Below are 17256 nucleotides of genomic sequence, written 5' to 3' on the forward strand. Positions count from 1 at the left end.
CCAAATAATAAAAAACAGCTGGGTAAAAAAAAAGCGACCCTCTTTTGGGCTATACCAAGGATAAATAGTTTAGCGATCAAAATGTAAACATATTTTCAGCAAACAATCTAATCAAAAACCAAATGAAAAACACTCAATTTCTAATAAACAATAAAACAATGGATAGATATTGAGCAATAAAGACACAGAAGGCCCATCTATTAGGAATTGTTGTTTTTATTCCACATCAGAAATAACAGTAAGAGGACACATTATAAGACATAAACAGCTGACTGGTCATGGGAGAGTTCTGACAAATGCTTGATAGGCTGGTCCATCTTCAACCCATTCTAAATTGTTAGCTTTTTTTGTTGCATTGAATTACCATTATTTGGCTGGGGTCCTCAAAGGGAAAACATGGGCCATGTGTGGGCTTCGAGGAAAATGAGCCGGTATGTCTTTCAAATTCAAAAGACATAAAATACATAAACATGGAATAATAATGAAAATAATGAAATGTTTTAATATATTTATATTTTTAAAATCTTCTGAATTTTAAATAGACTAGATGCTGTGTTGCATATTGGGGCCATGTGTGGGCTGTACCTTGCTCAAGGTCACATAGAAATATTTCACATTGTCGGATTGGGTTTTCGAACCAGCGACCTTTCGGTAACTGTCACAACACTCGAACCTTTAGGCTACCTGCCTTTCACAATGCGGATTACACATTGGTCCTAAAATAAAGAAAAGGTGATTAGGAAAATCTTGAATTGCACCACCATCTAACACTGCACCTATACACTATCCCCCCAAATCCACCACCTCATCCCACTACTTTGGCCCTAAATGATCCTAAACCAGACCGTCAGCCTGGGAGGATGGAACCCCTTCTCTCAAAACTTCCTGTAGATCTTCGGCACTACAATCTCTCACACCCAAATACACTGCTCAAAAAAATAAAGGGAACACTTAAACAACACAATGTAACTCCAAGTCAATCACACTTCTGTGAAATCAAACTGTCCACTTAGGAAGCAACACTGATTGACAATAAATTTCACATGCTGTTGTGCAAATGGAATAGACAACAGGTGGAAATTATAGGCAATTACCAAGACACCCCCAATAAAGGAGTGGTTCTGCAGGTGGTGACCACAGACCACTTCTCAGTTCCTATGCTTCCTGGCTGATGTTTTGGTCACTTTTGAATGCTGGCGGTGCTTTCACTCTAGTGGTAGCATGAGACGGAGTCTACAACCCACACAAGTGGCTCAGGTAGTGCAGCTCATCCAGATTGGCACATCAATGCGAGCTGTGGCAAGAAGGTTTGCTGTGTCTGTCAGCGTAGTGTCCAGAGCATGGAGGCGCTACCAGGAGACAGGCCAGTACATCAGGAGACGTGGAGGAGGCCGTAGGAGGGCAACAACCCAGCAGGAGGACCGCTACCTCCGCATTTGTGCAAGGAGGAGCAGGAGGAGCACTGCCAGAGCCCTGCAAATTGACCTCCAGCAGGCCACAAATGTGCATGTGTCTGCTCAAACGGTCAGAAACAGACTCCATGAGGGTGGGCCCGACGTCCACAGGTGGGGGTTGTGCTTACAGCCTAACACTGTGCTGGACGTTTGGCATTTTCCAGAGAACACCAAGATTGGCAAATTCGCCACTGGCGCCCTGTGCTCTTCACAGATGCAAGCAGGTTCACACTGAGCACATGTGACAGACGTGACAGAGTCTGGAGACGCCGTGGAGAACGTTCTGCTGCCTGCAACATCCTCCAGCATGCCCGGTTTGGCGGTGGGTCAGTCATGGTGTGGGGTGGCATTTCTTTGGGGGGCTGCACAGCCCTCCATGTGCTCGCCAGAGGTAGCCTGACTGCCATTAGGTACCGAGATGAGATCCTCAGACCCCTTGTGAGACCATATGCTGGTGCGGTTGGCCCTGGATTCCTCCTAATGCAAGACAATGCTAGACCTCATGTGGCTGGAGTGTGTCAGCAGTTCCTGCAAGAGGAAGGCATTGATGCTATGGACTGGCCCGCCCGTTACCCAGACCTGAATCCAATTGAGCACATCTGGGACATCATGTCTCGCTCCATCCACCAACGCCACATTGCACCACAGACTGTCCAGGAGTTGGCGGATGCTTTAGTCCAGGTCTGGGAGGAGCATCAGGAGCATGCCCAAGCGTTGTAGGGTGGTCATACAGGCACGTGGAGGCCACACACAGTACTGAGCCTCATTTTGACTTGTTTTAAGGACATTACATCAAAGTTGGATCAGCCTGTAGTGTGGTTTTCCACTTTAATTTTGAGTGTGACTCCAAATCCAGACCTCCATGGGTTGATACATTTGATTTCCATTGATAATTTGTGTGTGATTTTGTTGTCAGCACATTCAACTATGTAAAGAAAAAAGTATTTAATAAGAATATTTCATTCATTCAGATCTAGGATGTGTTATTTTAGTGTTCCCTTTATTTTTTTGAGCAGTGTATTTCTCTGCTGCAACTACCACATATATCTTCTGTGATTTCTGCTCCATCAGTGCAGTTGATCACCATGGCTATAAACGCAAGACATCCAACCTTACTCAAACTCATGACATAGTCAAAAAAGTGAATTGTTAATACAGTAGTTTCCTTAAGATGGTTCATCATGGCAATGTCTTTGGTGGCCCTAAAAAGTTTCAAGTTGATAGGCCACTGTGAAATGAATTTAGAAAGGAAAATGTGTCCATTGATAAAGATTGATTTATCAATAACTCAGCCATATTTGAACCAAAACCTTAGCTTTTCTCAAACTAAGTTAAGAGACCTGCCACATACCCATGTTATTTGGAATTTGGGTTCATGAGAATATGTTTTTCAAAGGTTTTCAAAATTGATCCTGACAGACCTTAGTCATTGATGCAAATTTGAGTCATGGGCAAGTGCATACATGGAGTGTCTGAAAGTAGGCATTACTAAATAATTGGGAGGATCAACATAAGTGAGTGTATGGAAACCTAACAGCTAATTGGCCAGATTGGTTGCCACTCCAGACCATTTTGCGTGGATGTTTTCTGTTTCCTTGTAACATTTTAGCTAAGCCTAACCATTTCCCCAACCTTAACCTCATTCTCCTAACCTGCCTAGCTAAAATGTGACAAAGAAATAGCAAGCAGCCACTGTTCGGAGGGCAAAAGGAAACAATATTAGGAAGGTGTTCTTCATGTTTTGTCCACTAAGGGTACATCTACCGCTACTGGATAACATGACTACACCAGGTAATAGCATAGTAGGACTCAGATTAACACATTGTGCAATCCAACAGACCGTGTGGGTGCAGACCTTCGCCAACTCAAGAATTAAAACATCCCAACAACAATCATCAGTAATACCCCACCTCTTTAAGGAATACCTAGGATAGGATAAAGTAATCCTTCTCCCCCTCCCTCCCCCCCCCCTTAAAAGACCTAGATGCACTATTGTAAAGTGACTGTTCCACTGGATGTCATAAGGTGAAAGCACCAATTTGTAAGTAGCTCTGGATAAGAGCGTCTGCTAAATGACTTAAATGTAAATGTATGTAAATGTAATAGAAAGATATATGTCCCAAATTGTACCCCATTCCCTACATAGTGCACTACTTTTGACCAGAGCCCTATGACTGCACTAAATAGGGAAAAGGGTGCCATTTGGGACAAATACATAGAGCTCCGCCTGTCCTGTCTTCACTGGGGCCAGCCAGTCAAGTAAACAAAATAAATGTTATTCTTAAGGCAATTTCAGCAGAAATGTTTGAGTTGGGCAGGTTCAAGTCCCTAGTGAGACACCATGGTAGAATGATGATTTATTGAGAAAGATGGGTTGATCTGTGGCTGTCGGAATTTATGAGTGTTGAAACAGAAATGTACAGGGCAAATGTTTAATGTCCTCCAATCAGGGGTGAGGGTGGGATGTGATGATTCTGTTTTGCTTTTCGTTATTTATGTTTTGGCTTCATGCTGTGAGCGGTATGTGTGCTGGTCCTGGTATTTATGGGTGCGCTTTCTTTCATGCCCGCCCGCGAATCGGGCTTGGTTTTTCCCAGCCTTTGGAAAAATCTCTTTGGGCCGGGGCCTTGTCTTGTTAGCCCCTCGGGGCGAGCGCACCCTCTGACCAGAGCACCCTCTGTGGGAGCGGACATTTGTATTGTCGATTTAAAATAAGATATACAAAACAAGTTTGGTAAACTATGAGACAGACAGTCCATAGATACAGCACTGTGGTTCAATCCAGATAGCTCTGTACTGTACAGAGCTACCACGGATAAATCTAATTTTATTTGTCACATGCGCCGAATACAATTTTACCTTACTGTAAAATGCTTACTTACAAGCCCTTAACCAACAACGCATTTAAGAAAAATAATGACTAAATAAACAAAAGTAAAAAATAAAAGAGCAACAATAAAATTAAAATAAAGAGGCTATATACAGGGAGTACTGGTACCAAGTCAAAAAAACAATAACATGTGACGCCCACAATGGCGTAAAGAGGAGGGTCACAGTGTCTTGTCTTCCAGAAGTTAAGGAGTGATTTCATTTCCGGACAGATTCCAGGGAAAGTCAAAGTAATAGGGGTTAGAGAAGAGCCTCAAGCCCTTTATGTCTGGTTAACATTCTCCCAGTCCCCCTGCTCTGTTCTGCGGTAGTGCTGGGGCTGTCCTCCAGGGAAGACACTGTCTGAACTGGGGTGCTCCAGGAGGAACTGGATGGTGGACTTGATGTGCTGGACAAAGTGTGGTGGCTCAGCCGTAGGGGACGTGGATAGGTACTGGTCGGGGGGGGGAAACAAAAACAAACAAAAAAAAAATCAGGGGGAGTAACATATCACAGTGTGTATACTGATAACATACTATGCAACATTCATTGATAACATACTATGCAACATTCATTGTATCAGTGTTGACAGAAACAGGGACTATAACACATTAGAGGTTGTCAAAAATGTTTTAAAGGGACATACGACTAAAGTTCTAGTGATTGTGGGATCAATATTAGTAATGTATTAATTTTCTTACACCTTACCTTTAAGATGGTGTCATCGTCTTGCGACAGCCAGAAGGAAATATCCAGATTCGGGGACCACTTACATGGGCCTATCTTCACAACTCCTTTGTTCGAGTCATATATATCAGCCATCTGTGGAGATATAATTACAATGTTATACGACTGTCTGATGAAGTGTAGTTAGCAACTCACGTATGGGTTCTATCCAGACACTCCACAAGCCATTCAATGTGTCATCTTTGATCTTTCTTTATATCGATCCTTCACATAGTGTCAGAGATGATGTGCAAGAGCATAGACAATATATCAGTAGACAGGAATTCTAGTTCTACTCGACGTCCCAATTAGAGCAGGACCCAGCTAAAAATGCGGACAAATTTGCCAATCTGATGCATAGTGGCTCTATGACATCAGCCAATTTAAGGTTCTATATCTATGCGGAAGTCTCTACCTGTCCCCCAGTGAATGTCCGTGCTGATCGCAGCTCCTCCGCGGGTCCTTTGTAAGGGAACGAGGCGGGGAACACCTCCCCTGTTTTAATATTTATACCTGCAGACACACAGTCCATGCCATACTATAAACTGTGTGCTACACAAAAGGTGAATTGATTTGCAGTGTAGATACAGTACAGTACCTATGCCATGCACACCCGGTCTGTGCGCTCCGTCCACTAAGACGTCATTCATCTCTGCAAGTGGAAAAAAGAGAAAGAGCCTCAAGATAGGTAGGGGCAGAGTCAGATATACAGAGAGTTGGGCCAATGAGGGTTTCTGTCTGAACGTTCCGAGAGCGCCACTTCCTCCATAGCTGTTGCTATGTGATAATTGACACTTCCGAGTTGTGCTGTTTATTTCAGATAGTTTTCAAAACCTATGAAGATGTCCACTGAAAGAAGATATGTAATTTGTTGACACCGCAACACAGTACAAACTTGAATACACCTCGAATGCGAATCAATAAAAACATTCAATTCACTCTCCTGCTTTGCATGTTTACAGGGGGTCATTTCATAGGGAATTGTCGGAGGCGCTCTCATATTGTTACATCACCAAAACTTCAAGAATAAAGGCACTAACATGGCAGCCGTTTGATCATGGCCCCTGTGCTAGCATGGCCCCTGTGCTAGCATGGCCCCTGTGCTAGCATGGCCCCTGTGCTAGCATGGCAGCCAAACTCTCTACATATATAGCTCTGGGTTGTATAAAGAAAAACAGGCTGAGAGAGAGAATATAACAGAGTGGAAACATGTACCTGTGATGCAGCAGGTCTCTAGGTGAATATCTTCTTTCTGTCTCTGGAAGGCCGCTGCAAAACACAATAGAAGGGTTGTAGTTTCTCTATGCAGCCTGATAATGGTGTTGCTACTGTGGCAGTTGCATTCAAACAGGAGGGAAGAGAAGGAGATTCACGTACACAATAGGTTAAGGCTGAGTTTGTGGGACGTCTTTGACTCATCATCAAATCCTCCAACGAGGTGGAGCTCCAGCCTGAAGGAAAAGAAGCAAGGGGACAATTACGTGTGTGTGTGTGGGTGTGTGCGCGTGTTATCTCTTACCTGCCCTCCTTGGCAGGGTCCTTGCTCAGAGATGTGACAGCTTTGACGATGAGGGGAACCTCACTCCACGTGCTGGAGCCATCACAGTGAGCAAGGCAAGCAGCTCCACTTCCTACAAGATGGTACAAATGCAGACATTAAGAAGCTCATATCTTGATGCTATCATAGTATCTACAAACACATTACATAGAGAACTGCAGTACCTGTGTGTCGCACCAGAACTAGGTGGCAGGTGGTTGCATCATCAGAACCAAGGACAGCGACAGAGTCTGGGGAAACAGAGGGACACATTTCGTCATGGTCGTGGATACTGTGCAGCGGATTTTTAGCTAGAGGTAGCCGTTGGACGCAACAATATACTATGTTAAGCTAGGCTGACCGATTGATTTAACTATAGGTTTATACTCACTGTCCGCTGGTGTTGTGGCTGCAAACTCTCGTTGCTGTATGTATAGGAGGCACTTCGGGTCGACATCTACAACCGGCTTGGATCGAAATACTCGGGCATTTTCCTATGGTATAAAATAAAAATGTCATAGCATGAAGAGCAAGTGATAAGTTACTTAATGGTGATTAATTCCAACAATGACAACTTGCTTACGACATGACAGCTGCTAGTTTGCTTGGCTAACTAGTCAACTCAACGGTAAATAAAGGTTAAATAAAATAAAATAAATACAAATAGTTTGCTTGGCTATTCCAGTCAACTCACCTGCAAATGCGGATATCTGGCGAACAAATCGACTGTCGAACCTGGCCGTTCGATTCTTCTATTTTGTATTAGCAAAGGCATTTCTTTCTACAATATAAATCTACCTAATATAATGTCATATTTATCTTCATGAAACATGAAAACTAGACCTATTACACAAGACAGATGGTTAGCTAGCTTGCACTTCCTGGATCCATTTTCTTCTTCTTTTGTAGGCTTTCTCCTCAAGAACGTCACTCACTGTCACAAGATGTATTACTGCCACCAACTGTACACAAGTATTATTAGGGCATGAACGCTATAAAATGTAAATGTAGCCTACGCCGAATTCTCCATTTGCCCTACGCTCCTTTGACACGAAACGTGCATGTTGTTTATGTGGGGTTACGACCCAAAACCTTACGTCCAGAGGGAGGGAGTGACTGGGGGAGTTGACTTGACGTGATGTGAAGCAGCAGCAACTGCAAAACAAAATTCTGTTTTGGCTTGTTCAGTAACTTCAGGGCTCGTCTTACCTTTTAAGTTGTGTTTGTAAATAAGTGTTTAACTTTATTGCACTTTCCCTATAACATAATCTATTGTAACGGAATTGTAGGATCGAGACTGCACAACACCGTGCAACTCTGAAATATTTTTCTACAAGCAATTATTTATTGACGACATGAGGGGAGTTCGTCGTACGGAGACCGAGATAGAGACCGTGGACGAGACAGAGGGTAAGCAGATATTTTCTGCAGCATGTGAAATCTAGTTATAGCCACGTAGGAATATCTGTCATAAGTGTGCTTTTTATATGATACGGGGATATATTGGAAAGCTGTTTGACGTTCGTTGAAACACAACTATCTTGCTGAATGTCTACGTGCACGGGCGTGTCTCAGACATGTTGCACGCGCTCTGTTCGTGTATGATAAATAACTACTTGCTTGCAACATAGTTATAGGCGGTGCCCCGCCCCGCCCCACCCAGGGAAAATTGCACTAACTCAAAATAGATTAAAAGGGCCAGGAACCTATTTAGTGACTATGTTGCAGTGTTACTAATCATGGATCGTCCATCCCCTTTTTCATCACTCCTCTCGCTGCATGTTCCATAGGCCTCGGTTTGGGTCCAGTAGCTGGGGAGGCCCTCCCCCTATGAAGAAGTTTGGGAACCCTGGAGAACGCCTTCGCAAGAAGAAGTGGGATCTGGACGAGCTGCCCAAGTTTGAGAAGAACTTCTACAACGAGCACCCAGAGCTCCAGCGCATGACTCAGGTACACACACAAACGCAATATATACACATGCTCTTAGAAGGATGCTATCCATAGTGTGTCTATTGAGCCTGTTGATTCTCTGTTGTCTGTGTCTGCAGTATGACATAGATGAGTTCCGCAGGAGGAAGGAGATCACAGTCAGCGGTACTGGCTGCCCCAGGGCCATGACCGGCTTCCACCATGCACAGTTTCCCCGTAAGTAGATAACAGTAGATACCAGTTGACACTTGTTGAACCTATATTATAGCCTGTCCCTTCACCTTTTCAGCAGTCATGACGGTAAAGAGATGAGAATAGGAAGTTGAACCCATTTTAAAGAGTTCTCGGAACACAGCCCAAGCTTACAAAACACTAACCCCATAGGCTATTGGGAAGGGGAGGGGGGCTCATGGGTCACATTATTGGGTTTAAAAAAAACAACACTCCAGGCCACTCTTGAATGTCAAACTAAATACATAGTATGTTGAAATTATAATGGCCTGCAAATTGATTTTGACAAATCGGTCAAAAATTAATCTGTGCGGCCCTCGGTTGAATTTAAAAAGCCAAAAGGTTTGCCCACCCCTGGCTATAGCTAACTATTCCTTTAATTGTTTCTCTTTGCTGACAGAGTATGTAATGGATGTGCTACTGAGTCAGGACTTCAAGGAACCCACATCCATCCAGTCACAGGGCTTCCCTCTGGCCCTGAGTGGCAGGGACATGGTGGGCATCGCTCAGACTGGCTCCGGCAAGACCCTGGCAGTAAGGACGCCATGATAATCCAACAACACGCACCGTACCGACAGCTGCAACATCTCTGTCTTTCTTTCTGTCACACACACACACACACACACACACACACACACACACACACACACACACACACACACACACACACACACACACACACCAACAGCTGCAGTATAAAAACACAAACTCCCAGAGGAACATTTGACAGCTGCAACACACAAAGACATATTGACATATGAGGACTAACTCCCCTGGACTGTCAGATTGGGACATATACCTCATGACCTCATTGTACTATTTGGCGCCTTTTATTGCAGTATCTGCTTCCTGCCATTGTGCACATCAACCATCAGCCCTATCTAGAGAGGGGAGACGGACCTATTGTGAGTACACAACTGGAAACTGCACACTGTTACTTATTCATATATTTCAGGTCTGTGAGACTGAATTATTTTGACCCTTTTCTATAGTGTACTTAACTCTGTTGCTTAGACGTACCTATGGTATGCTGTAGCTGTATATCATGTGTTATTAAAGGTTATACTCTACTGTTCAAAAGTTTGGGGTCACTTAGAAATGTCCTTGTTTTTTAAAGAAAATCACTTTTTTTTGTCAATTTTAAAATAATATCAAATTGATCAGAAATCAATCATATGTCAATCAAATTTATTTATAAAGCCCTTTTTACATCAGCCGATGTCACAAAGTGCTGTACAGAAACCCAGCCAAAAACCCCAAACAGCAAGTAATGTACATGTAGAAGCACGGTGGCTAGGAAAAATTCCCTAGAAAGCCCAGAACCTAGGAAGAAACCTAGAGCGGAACCAGGCTCTGAGGGGTCGCAAACAGTTTCTAACCAGAATAGAAAGAGGATTGGGAGGCCCCGGTGCACAACTGATCAAGAGGACAAGTACATTAGGGTGTCTAGTTTGAGAAACAGATGCCTCACAAGTCCTCAACTGGCAGCTTCATTAAATAGTAATTGCAAAACACAGTGAAGAGGCGACTCCGGGATGCTGGCCTTCTAGGCGGAGTTGCAAAGAAAAATCCATATTTCAGACTGGCCAATAAAAAGAAAAGATTAAGATGGGGGAAAAGAACACAGACTCTGGACAGAGGAACTCTGCCTAGAAGTCCAGCATCCTGGAGTCACCTCTGTTGACGTTGAGACTGGTGTTTTGCGGGTACTATTTAATGATTCTGCCAGTTGAGGACTTGAGGCGTCTGTTTCTCAAACTAGACACTAATGTACTTGTCCTCTTGCTCAGTTGTGCACCGGGGCCTCCCACTCTTTCTATTCTGGTTAGAGACAATCTGCGCTGTTCTGTGAAGGGAGTAGTACACAGCGTTGTACGATATCTTCAGTTTCTTGGCAATTTCTCGCATGCAATAGCCTTCATTTCTCAGAACAAGAATAGACTGACGAGTTTCAGAAGAAAGGTCTTTGTTTCTGGCCATTTTGAGCCTGTAATCAAACCCACAAATGCTTATGCTCCAGATACTCAACTAGTCTAAAAAATGCCAGTTTTATTGCTTCTTTAATCAGACTAACAGATTTCAGCTATGCTAACATAATTGCAAAAGGGTTTTCTAATGATCAATTAGCCTTTTTAAATGATGAACTTGTATTAGCTAACATATCGTGCCATTGGAACACAGGAGTGATGGTTGCTGATAATGGGCCTATGTAGATATTTTTAATAAAAAATCTGTTGTTTCCAGCTATGATAGTCATTTACAACATTAACAATGCCTACACTGTATTTCTGATCAATTTGGTTATTTTAATGGACAAAAAATGTGCATTTCTTTCAAAAACAAGGACATTTCTAAGTGACCCCAAACTTTTAAAAGGTTAGGAAATGTATTGATATCTCTCTCCTCAGTGCCTGGTCCTGGCCCCGACCAGAGAGTTGGCCCAGCAGGTGCAGCAGGTGGCTCATGAATATGGCAAGACCTCCCGCATCAAGAGTACGTGTGTCTATGGAGGAGCACCCAAGGGACCGCAGATACGTGACCTGGAGAGAGGTGAGGAGCTGCGGGTTGAATTAAATGCTGTTACAAGTTACTTACTTACTTACTTATATTGTTTGTGCCTTCTACAGACAAGACCTCTCCACTTCTGATGATCTAAAACCTGATTGGCTCCCTGGCCCCAGCTTAGCTTAATTTTCTGCACTTCCCCTTCAGTTACTTGTATTAAGATTGAAAAAGTTACAAGTATTGGAAGTAATCTCACAATTGGTCTCTTCTGCGTCTCTTTTGAAACTGTGACACTTTGCATCCTATGTCCATATAGGTACAGAGATCTGCATCGCCACCCCGGGGCGTCTCATAGACTTCCTGGAGGCAGGGAAGACCAACCTGCGGCGCTGCACCTACCTGGTGCTGGACGAGGCTGACCGCATGCTGGACATGGGCTTCGAACCACAGATACGCAAGATCGTGGACCAGATCCGGGTAAACCAGGCACATGCTTCACTTAGCAAACCGCACACACATCTCCTGGAATTAGGCAATTATTATGACTGTGTGATACATAGCCATTCATGGATTGTTGTGTAGGTAGATGGATACTACAGAGGGTGGTAGATCATCTCTGTCTGTCCTATCGATCTTAATGACAGTTGATATAATATCAATCCATCGCAAATAACTAAATACTCATGTTATAGAATAGAGTAATAGTGTTGTGTCCTCTGAGGAGGAATATCCCCATTACCGTTCTCTCCCTGTGCCCCAGCCGGACCGCCAGACTCTGATGTGGAGTGCCACCTGGCCCAAGGACGTGCGTCAGCTGGCAGAGGACTTCCTGCGGGATTATGTCCAGATCAACGTAGGAGCTCTGGAGCTCAGCGCCAACCACAACATCCTGCAGATAGTGGACGTCTGCATGGAGAACGAGAAGGACAACAAGTTAGTGAGGCCATCCGCCAATGGACAAGATCCATCTCTAGTTTTGCATTCTGTTCATGTCTCCTTTCCTTAATCATCGCTGATCTGGAAGGGATGAAACCAATGTAGTTAAAAGTATTCAGTATTCTTGGTTATGAAGGACAGGAACAGAGTGCAGGATGCTACCTTTTTCTAACGTTGAGAGAATATTAGTCTTGGGATTGTAGTGATTGAGGGATGTTTTCCTAATATCTTTCCTCTGTCTTTTTGTTGATGTCAGGCTGCTCCAGCTGATGGAAGAGATCATGGCTGAGAAGGAGAACAAGACCATCATCTTTGTGGAGACAAAGAAGCGCTGTGACGAGCTCACCCGCAGGATGAGAAGAGATGGGTGAGACGGAGAGAGACTGAGGGAAAGCACAGACTTGCAGAAATGGGTTTTAAGTCCTCTTTCAAAGCCACGATACTGACTATGCAAAACAAGAGCCAGTTGTGGTTTCATATGGGAGTGTGTGTTTGGCTTCTTAGTCAGATAAGAGTGTAGAGAAATTGTCTAACTGTTCTTACAACTGCCTGCCTTATCACGTCCTGTTCTGCTGTCTCAGCGCTCTGTCCCATGGCAACATTGCTGTGGTGTGTTTTCTAGGTGGCCAGCCATGTGTATCCATGGGGACAAGAGCCAGCCAGAGAGAGACTGGGTTCTGACAGGTAGGTCACATTTCAACGGCCATGCTTTAGTCTGGTTTTGGTGAAATGTGTTTCAGTGTGGGGTTTTCTTCTGTTTTTTTGTTTCCTTTTTGAGTCTTCTACCTAACGCCTTTGATTTTGTCTGAACTTTCAGAATTCCGTAGCAGCAAAGCCCCTATCCTCATCGCCACTGACGTGGCGTCTCGCGGTCTGGGTATGTCTTCTCAACATGGAATACACACACTCACGTGTTCACACTTACACTCCTACAGAGCACAACATACAGATTCAAAACGTATACACACTCTCTTAACACACACAAACAAAAACATTTTCAGAGAAAAACACACAATTAATGAATGTGATTTTTGTTGTTGCATAATTTCCCATCCCGTTTTCCAGGTTTAAGATTTGCAACGACGAAATCATACATTTGTCTGCAAACATGTAATAGCGGTGTTATTGAACCTGTAAACAACAACAGAAAATCGGTCAGCACTCTTTCTACAGCATGACCTCTGTCAATGACTTTCTGAAGGAAAGTAGAAGAACCTGACAATCCCCCCAGACCTTCAACTCCACAATGTTTTACAGTCTGTTTCTTGTTACAGCAGTCCAAAACGTCCTTCGACCGGGGCACTCTGGCACGCTGCCTAAATGGGGGTGTGATGGGGGGGGGGGGGGGCAGCTCCCCCTAATACCCTCCTCTCATGTCTCCTATATGATGTAACCCAAAACACGAAGGAAAACATCCCACATATTCAGTATTATATGTTTGATTATTCCTCTATGTTTACATCATTCATAGTACTGTATTTTTTTCTACAGGTGTTTTCTAGGTAGGGTGTGTTTTAGGGGCATCTAAGTGAAATCGACAGTCAGTTCTCCCCATGCCACCCTGAAACTTGTACAGAAGTGCCCTATTCCACCTCCCTAACTAAATAGGTTAAACCTGGAATCTGAGAAGGGAAGTAGACATGTTGGTTTTGCCAAGCTACCTATGACTGTGTCTTTGTTCTTTTTCTCTCCCCCTCAGGGTTGTGCAGCACAAGGCAGCTCCAGCACATGCTGGTGTCAGGCAGTACTGGGGCTGCCCTCAGTCACGTTAGCAGCTAGCTAGGGGCTTGTCTATTTATCAGAAGGATTCATCCCCCCCATTCTCCACCTTCTCTGGTTCCTAAACACCCCAAATAGACCCCCACAATAAACTGAGGGTATATGATTATCTGGTTCCTAAACACCCCCATAGACCCCCATCATAGACTGAGGGTATGTGATTCCAGCGAGCTCTCCTTGGGATCAACCTGAGGTGCCTGTCTGTCCCTCCGCCCGTCCGTCCAAAAGGCAGACAGACAGGGAGAGTTAGGAGCTCGACTGGATCGAGTCCTGATCGATTTGCGGAGGTCCTGCAACTCGGCGAGAGAGCAACAGAACCGGCCGTTGGGGGGGGGGGGGGGGGGTAGCGGTTCTGCTCCTGTCCGACGTTGCTGGTGTATGCGAAGGGTGAGGGGGAAACGGGGGGCTAGTTTGGGCCCCCTCCTCTCTCCCTCCCCCCCAGCGCCTCCAAGCGAACCAGGGCTGATCAGGACAGGACAGGGGGTGACTGACTACCCTTGTAAAACAACTCTAAAGGGGTAAGTACATCAACACCCCCTTTCCTACTACACCTTCCATGACCTCCCCAGTCGCATCAACTCATTCAGGTAGTTTCATCGATCCATATTGAAGTCAGTCACAGAAAGTTATTTGTTGAAGGAATTGTGTTGAACTCTATCCTCCAACATGTACTCCATCACATTTTCTCTTGGTGGAAACATATTAAGGTTTGGCAGGTTCTGTGAGTAGTAAAATGGCCTCCCTTTGTAACTATGGAAAACAGAGGGAAAAGGTCCAAGGGGATGTTTTGTTTTCGGACCAACCCAGCAGTGTTGTCAGAGCTTCTGTAATGAGAAACAGACTTTTTTGTCCTTCTACTGTCATTTCAACATCCGAATATAAAAGAAACATTGGAAATACTTTTTACTCTTCTGGTCTGATCGTGTTGACAGTGTACTGTCACTCATTTCTCCATATTCTTCTCATACCATTTCTCAGCAGAGAACATGTTACCATGGTAGAACTAAATGTTCTGAAGGGTTATACTATTATGTAAGATTGCGTAAAGTGTGCATTGGTGAAGGTCCAGACAGAGAATGTCACATCCTCTCTACCTAATGCTGAGTGGTTCTCTCTTGTCACATTCTGATGGGGTTTACCACTAAACCTCTAGGCCTCCAGTCAAGATATTTTGACCCGAAACTGACTAATTTTCAAAGGTTTTACTTCAAGAATTAACACTTTTATTCTACTTCAATTTAGATACATGTATATTTATTCTTCTGTTATTATTGGACAGGTAAGTGGTAATCAATATTTATACAATATTAATTAGAAATGTATTTCTAAATAATCATCCACTTTTCTCTCATAGCTTTGGCGTTGTTTGAATACCATCTGTCTTCTTTCTCACTGTACAAAAATCTCTCAAACCCTCCTCATCTCACCCTCCTCTCCCTCCAAACCCTCCTCATCTCACCCTCCAAACCCTCCTCTCATCTCACCCTCCTAACCCTCCTCTCCCATCTCTCCCTCCTCACCCATCACCTTCCTCTCCCACCTCTCAAAACCACGTTTCCCCCAAAGACGTGGAGGATATCAAGTTTGTCATCAACTATGACTACCCCAACTCGTCTGAGGACTACGTGCACAGGATCGGCCGTACGGCCCGCAGCACCAACAAGGGCACGGCCTACACCTTCTTCACCCCGGGTAACCTGCGCCAGGCCAGGGACCTGGTCCGAGTCCTGGAGGAGGCCCGGCAGGCCATCAATCCCAAACTGCTGCAGCTGGTTAACTCTGGACATGGGGGAGGAGGTGGTGAGACTGGCTTGATTCACACTATAGGGTCAATCACCTTTACCATCTCACATCCAAACATAAACAACACATTCTGTGTAACCAGTGATGTTTGACATTCTTAAACTAAAATATTTCATCTTATATTATGACATTCTAATCCTCCTATGTGAATATTCTTCTCCAGGTGGCAGGATGCGTTACCGTGGCGGCGGCTCCAGCGCCAACAACCCCAACATGATGTTCCAGGACGTGTGTGAGCGTCGCATGCGCTCCGTCAGTGGGGGCAACAAGCCAGACAGCCGCGGCAGCAGCTTTAGCCGGGACGGGCGCAGTGGCGGGGGTCGGGACGGAGACACTAGGTCCTCATCCTCCAACAGGGACCGAAGCAGGGTCAGCCGGGGGAGTTACGGCTCCGGGGGGGCCGACCAATACCAGAGCTATGGTGGTGGTACCCAGTACAGCTCCAGGGCTGGGGGAGCAGCTAATGGGGCCCCTAGGGGTAGTAGTGGTGGGGGCCAGAATCAGTCCAGTCAGCCCCAGGGTGTGTTCGGTCCAGCTCCTCCACCTGCAGCAGGGCCCAAGCCCCTCATGGCCCAGCTGATGGCCCCGCCACAGCCCCCTCTCATGAGCTTCATAGGGCAGCCTCCGTACCCCTTTTCTCCTCACCCGCCGCCACCTCCTACACCCCCACCCAGGAAGTAGAATTACGATAGTCATGATGCTTGGAATCCAAATCACCATGGTCTTCAAACCCTAGAGTTTATCAGTGTGTAACTGTAACGTTACTCCTCTGAAAGGGTGTTTAGAGTTGCCGTCCTGCCCTTACCTACCATGGTAAGAAAGCATGAGGTAAGGACTAACATATAGCTACATGTTTTTGTACTTGTTTGTTTCGCGATGTTTTTAACTACATCTGAAAATGCATGCATGCATGATACACTTTTCGCTTTTCATGTGTTCAAGAGTAGTCCGTGCGTGGCCAGAAAATGATATTCTGTGAATCTGAAGCTGTGACTCTTTGGTATTAATTGGCACGACAGGAGTTGATATTTCCATTTGCGATGTACTCTAAATGGTGAGGTTCTAGTCCATTAGTGAGTAACAAACGCTAAAATGTGATATTTCTTTGTTGCCATGTAGAACTCCAGTGATTTTGTCAGTCAGCTATGCTTTCTACTTCTCTTTTGGGGAAGTGAATGTTGCATTATATCATTCTCAATTATTCTATAACTTTTTCTATAAACTGTTTATAAACTGTATGGCTATACCATTTTCTTCAGATTCATATTAAAACTATATGAGAATTTGGGAATGATAATCACAGACACGTGTCATAATCCCATCAGTCAGCACATTGAGTGTTGCTTTGTGAATGTTTAATCAACATTTTATTGGAAAGAGGTAATTCATACTTATGTTCTTTTTCTACATTGCTTTATTTCACAGGATTTCAATAAAGTTTCTGAAACCAAAATCCTTGTAATTGTTGTACGGAGTACAGGATAGGTA

The 17256-nt window shown here is 44.4% G+C and overlaps 2 protein-coding genes across 4 annotated transcripts; one reads left to right on the forward strand and one right to left on the reverse strand.

The window, feature by feature from the left end:
- Window positions 1-4224: 4224 nt before the first annotated feature.
- On the reverse strand, window positions 4225-7641 carry LOC115119263 (protein N-terminal asparagine amidohydrolase-like). Its single transcript, XM_029648031.2, has 10 exons — window positions 7280-7641; window positions 6977-7079; window positions 6771-6836; window positions 6568-6679; window positions 6426-6499; window positions 6264-6317; window positions 5647-5700; window positions 5464-5561; window positions 5031-5144; window positions 4225-4776 (listed from the first exon to the last, which is right to left on the reverse strand). The coding sequence occupies exons 1-10, from the start codon at window positions 7358-7360 to the stop codon at window positions 4606-4608; spliced, it is 927 nt and encodes a 308-aa protein (XP_029503891.1). The 5' UTR covers window positions 7361-7641; the 3' UTR covers window positions 4225-4605.
- Window positions 7642-7727: 86 nt separating this feature from the next.
- LOC115119261 (probable ATP-dependent RNA helicase DDX17) lies at window positions 7728-17221 on the forward strand. Of its 3 annotated transcripts, none has more exons than XM_029648027.2 (13): window positions 7728-7995; window positions 8376-8535; window positions 8634-8730; window positions 9146-9279; window positions 9585-9650; window positions 11154-11295; window positions 11567-11727; window positions 12011-12183; window positions 12443-12553; window positions 12809-12870; window positions 13004-13063; window positions 15532-15765; window positions 15932-17221. In XM_029648027.2, the coding sequence occupies exons 2-13, from the start codon at window positions 8416-8418 to the stop codon at window positions 16447-16449; spliced, it is 1878 nt and encodes a 625-aa protein (XP_029503887.2). In that variant the 5' UTR covers window positions 7728-7995; window positions 8376-8415; the 3' UTR covers window positions 16450-17221. The 3 variants fall into 3 exon arrangements, with proteins under 3 accessions (XP_029503887.2, XP_029503888.2, XP_064872349.1); XM_029648028.2 differs by having other exon boundaries at window positions 15532-15762; XM_065016277.1 differs by having other exon boundaries at window positions 15532-15793; window positions 15932-16095.
- Window positions 17222-17256: the final 35 nt, after the last annotated feature.

The sequence above is a fragment of the Oncorhynchus nerka genome, unplaced genomic scaffold (assembly GCF_034236695.1).
Source record: "Oncorhynchus nerka isolate Pitt River unplaced genomic scaffold, Oner_Uvic_2.0 unplaced_scaffold_1065, whole genome shotgun sequence".
Classification (NCBI taxonomy): Eukaryota; Metazoa; Chordata; class Actinopteri; order Salmoniformes; family Salmonidae; genus Oncorhynchus; species Oncorhynchus nerka.

Bases quoted from the DNA above. Each gene is read 5' to 3' on its own strand.
- LOC115119263 (XM_029648031.2), bottom strand. From the start codon at position 7,360: ATGCCTTTGCTAATACAAAATAGAAGAATCGAACGGCCAGGTTCGACA. The intron at 6,680-6,770 runs GTACTGCAGTTC...ACCATCTTGTAG, and splicing joins AGTTCTGGTGCGACACACAG to GAAGTGGAGCTGCTTGCCTT. The intron at 6,500-6,567 runs GTAAGAGATAAC...CTTTTCCTTCAG, and splicing joins GACCCTGCCAAGGAGGGCAG to GCTGGAGCTCCACCTCGTTG.
- LOC115119261 (XM_029648027.2), top strand. From the start codon at position 8,416: ATGAAGAAGTTTGGGAACCCTGGAGAACGCCTTCGCAAGAAGAAGTGG. The intron at 8,731-9,145 runs GTAAGTAGATAA...CTTTGCTGACAG, and splicing joins CCACCATGCACAGTTTCCCC to AGTATGTAATGGATGTGCTA. The intron at 12,554-12,808 runs GTGAGACGGAGA...TGTGTTTTCTAG, and splicing joins CGCAGGATGAGAAGAGATGG to GTGGCCAGCCATGTGTATCC.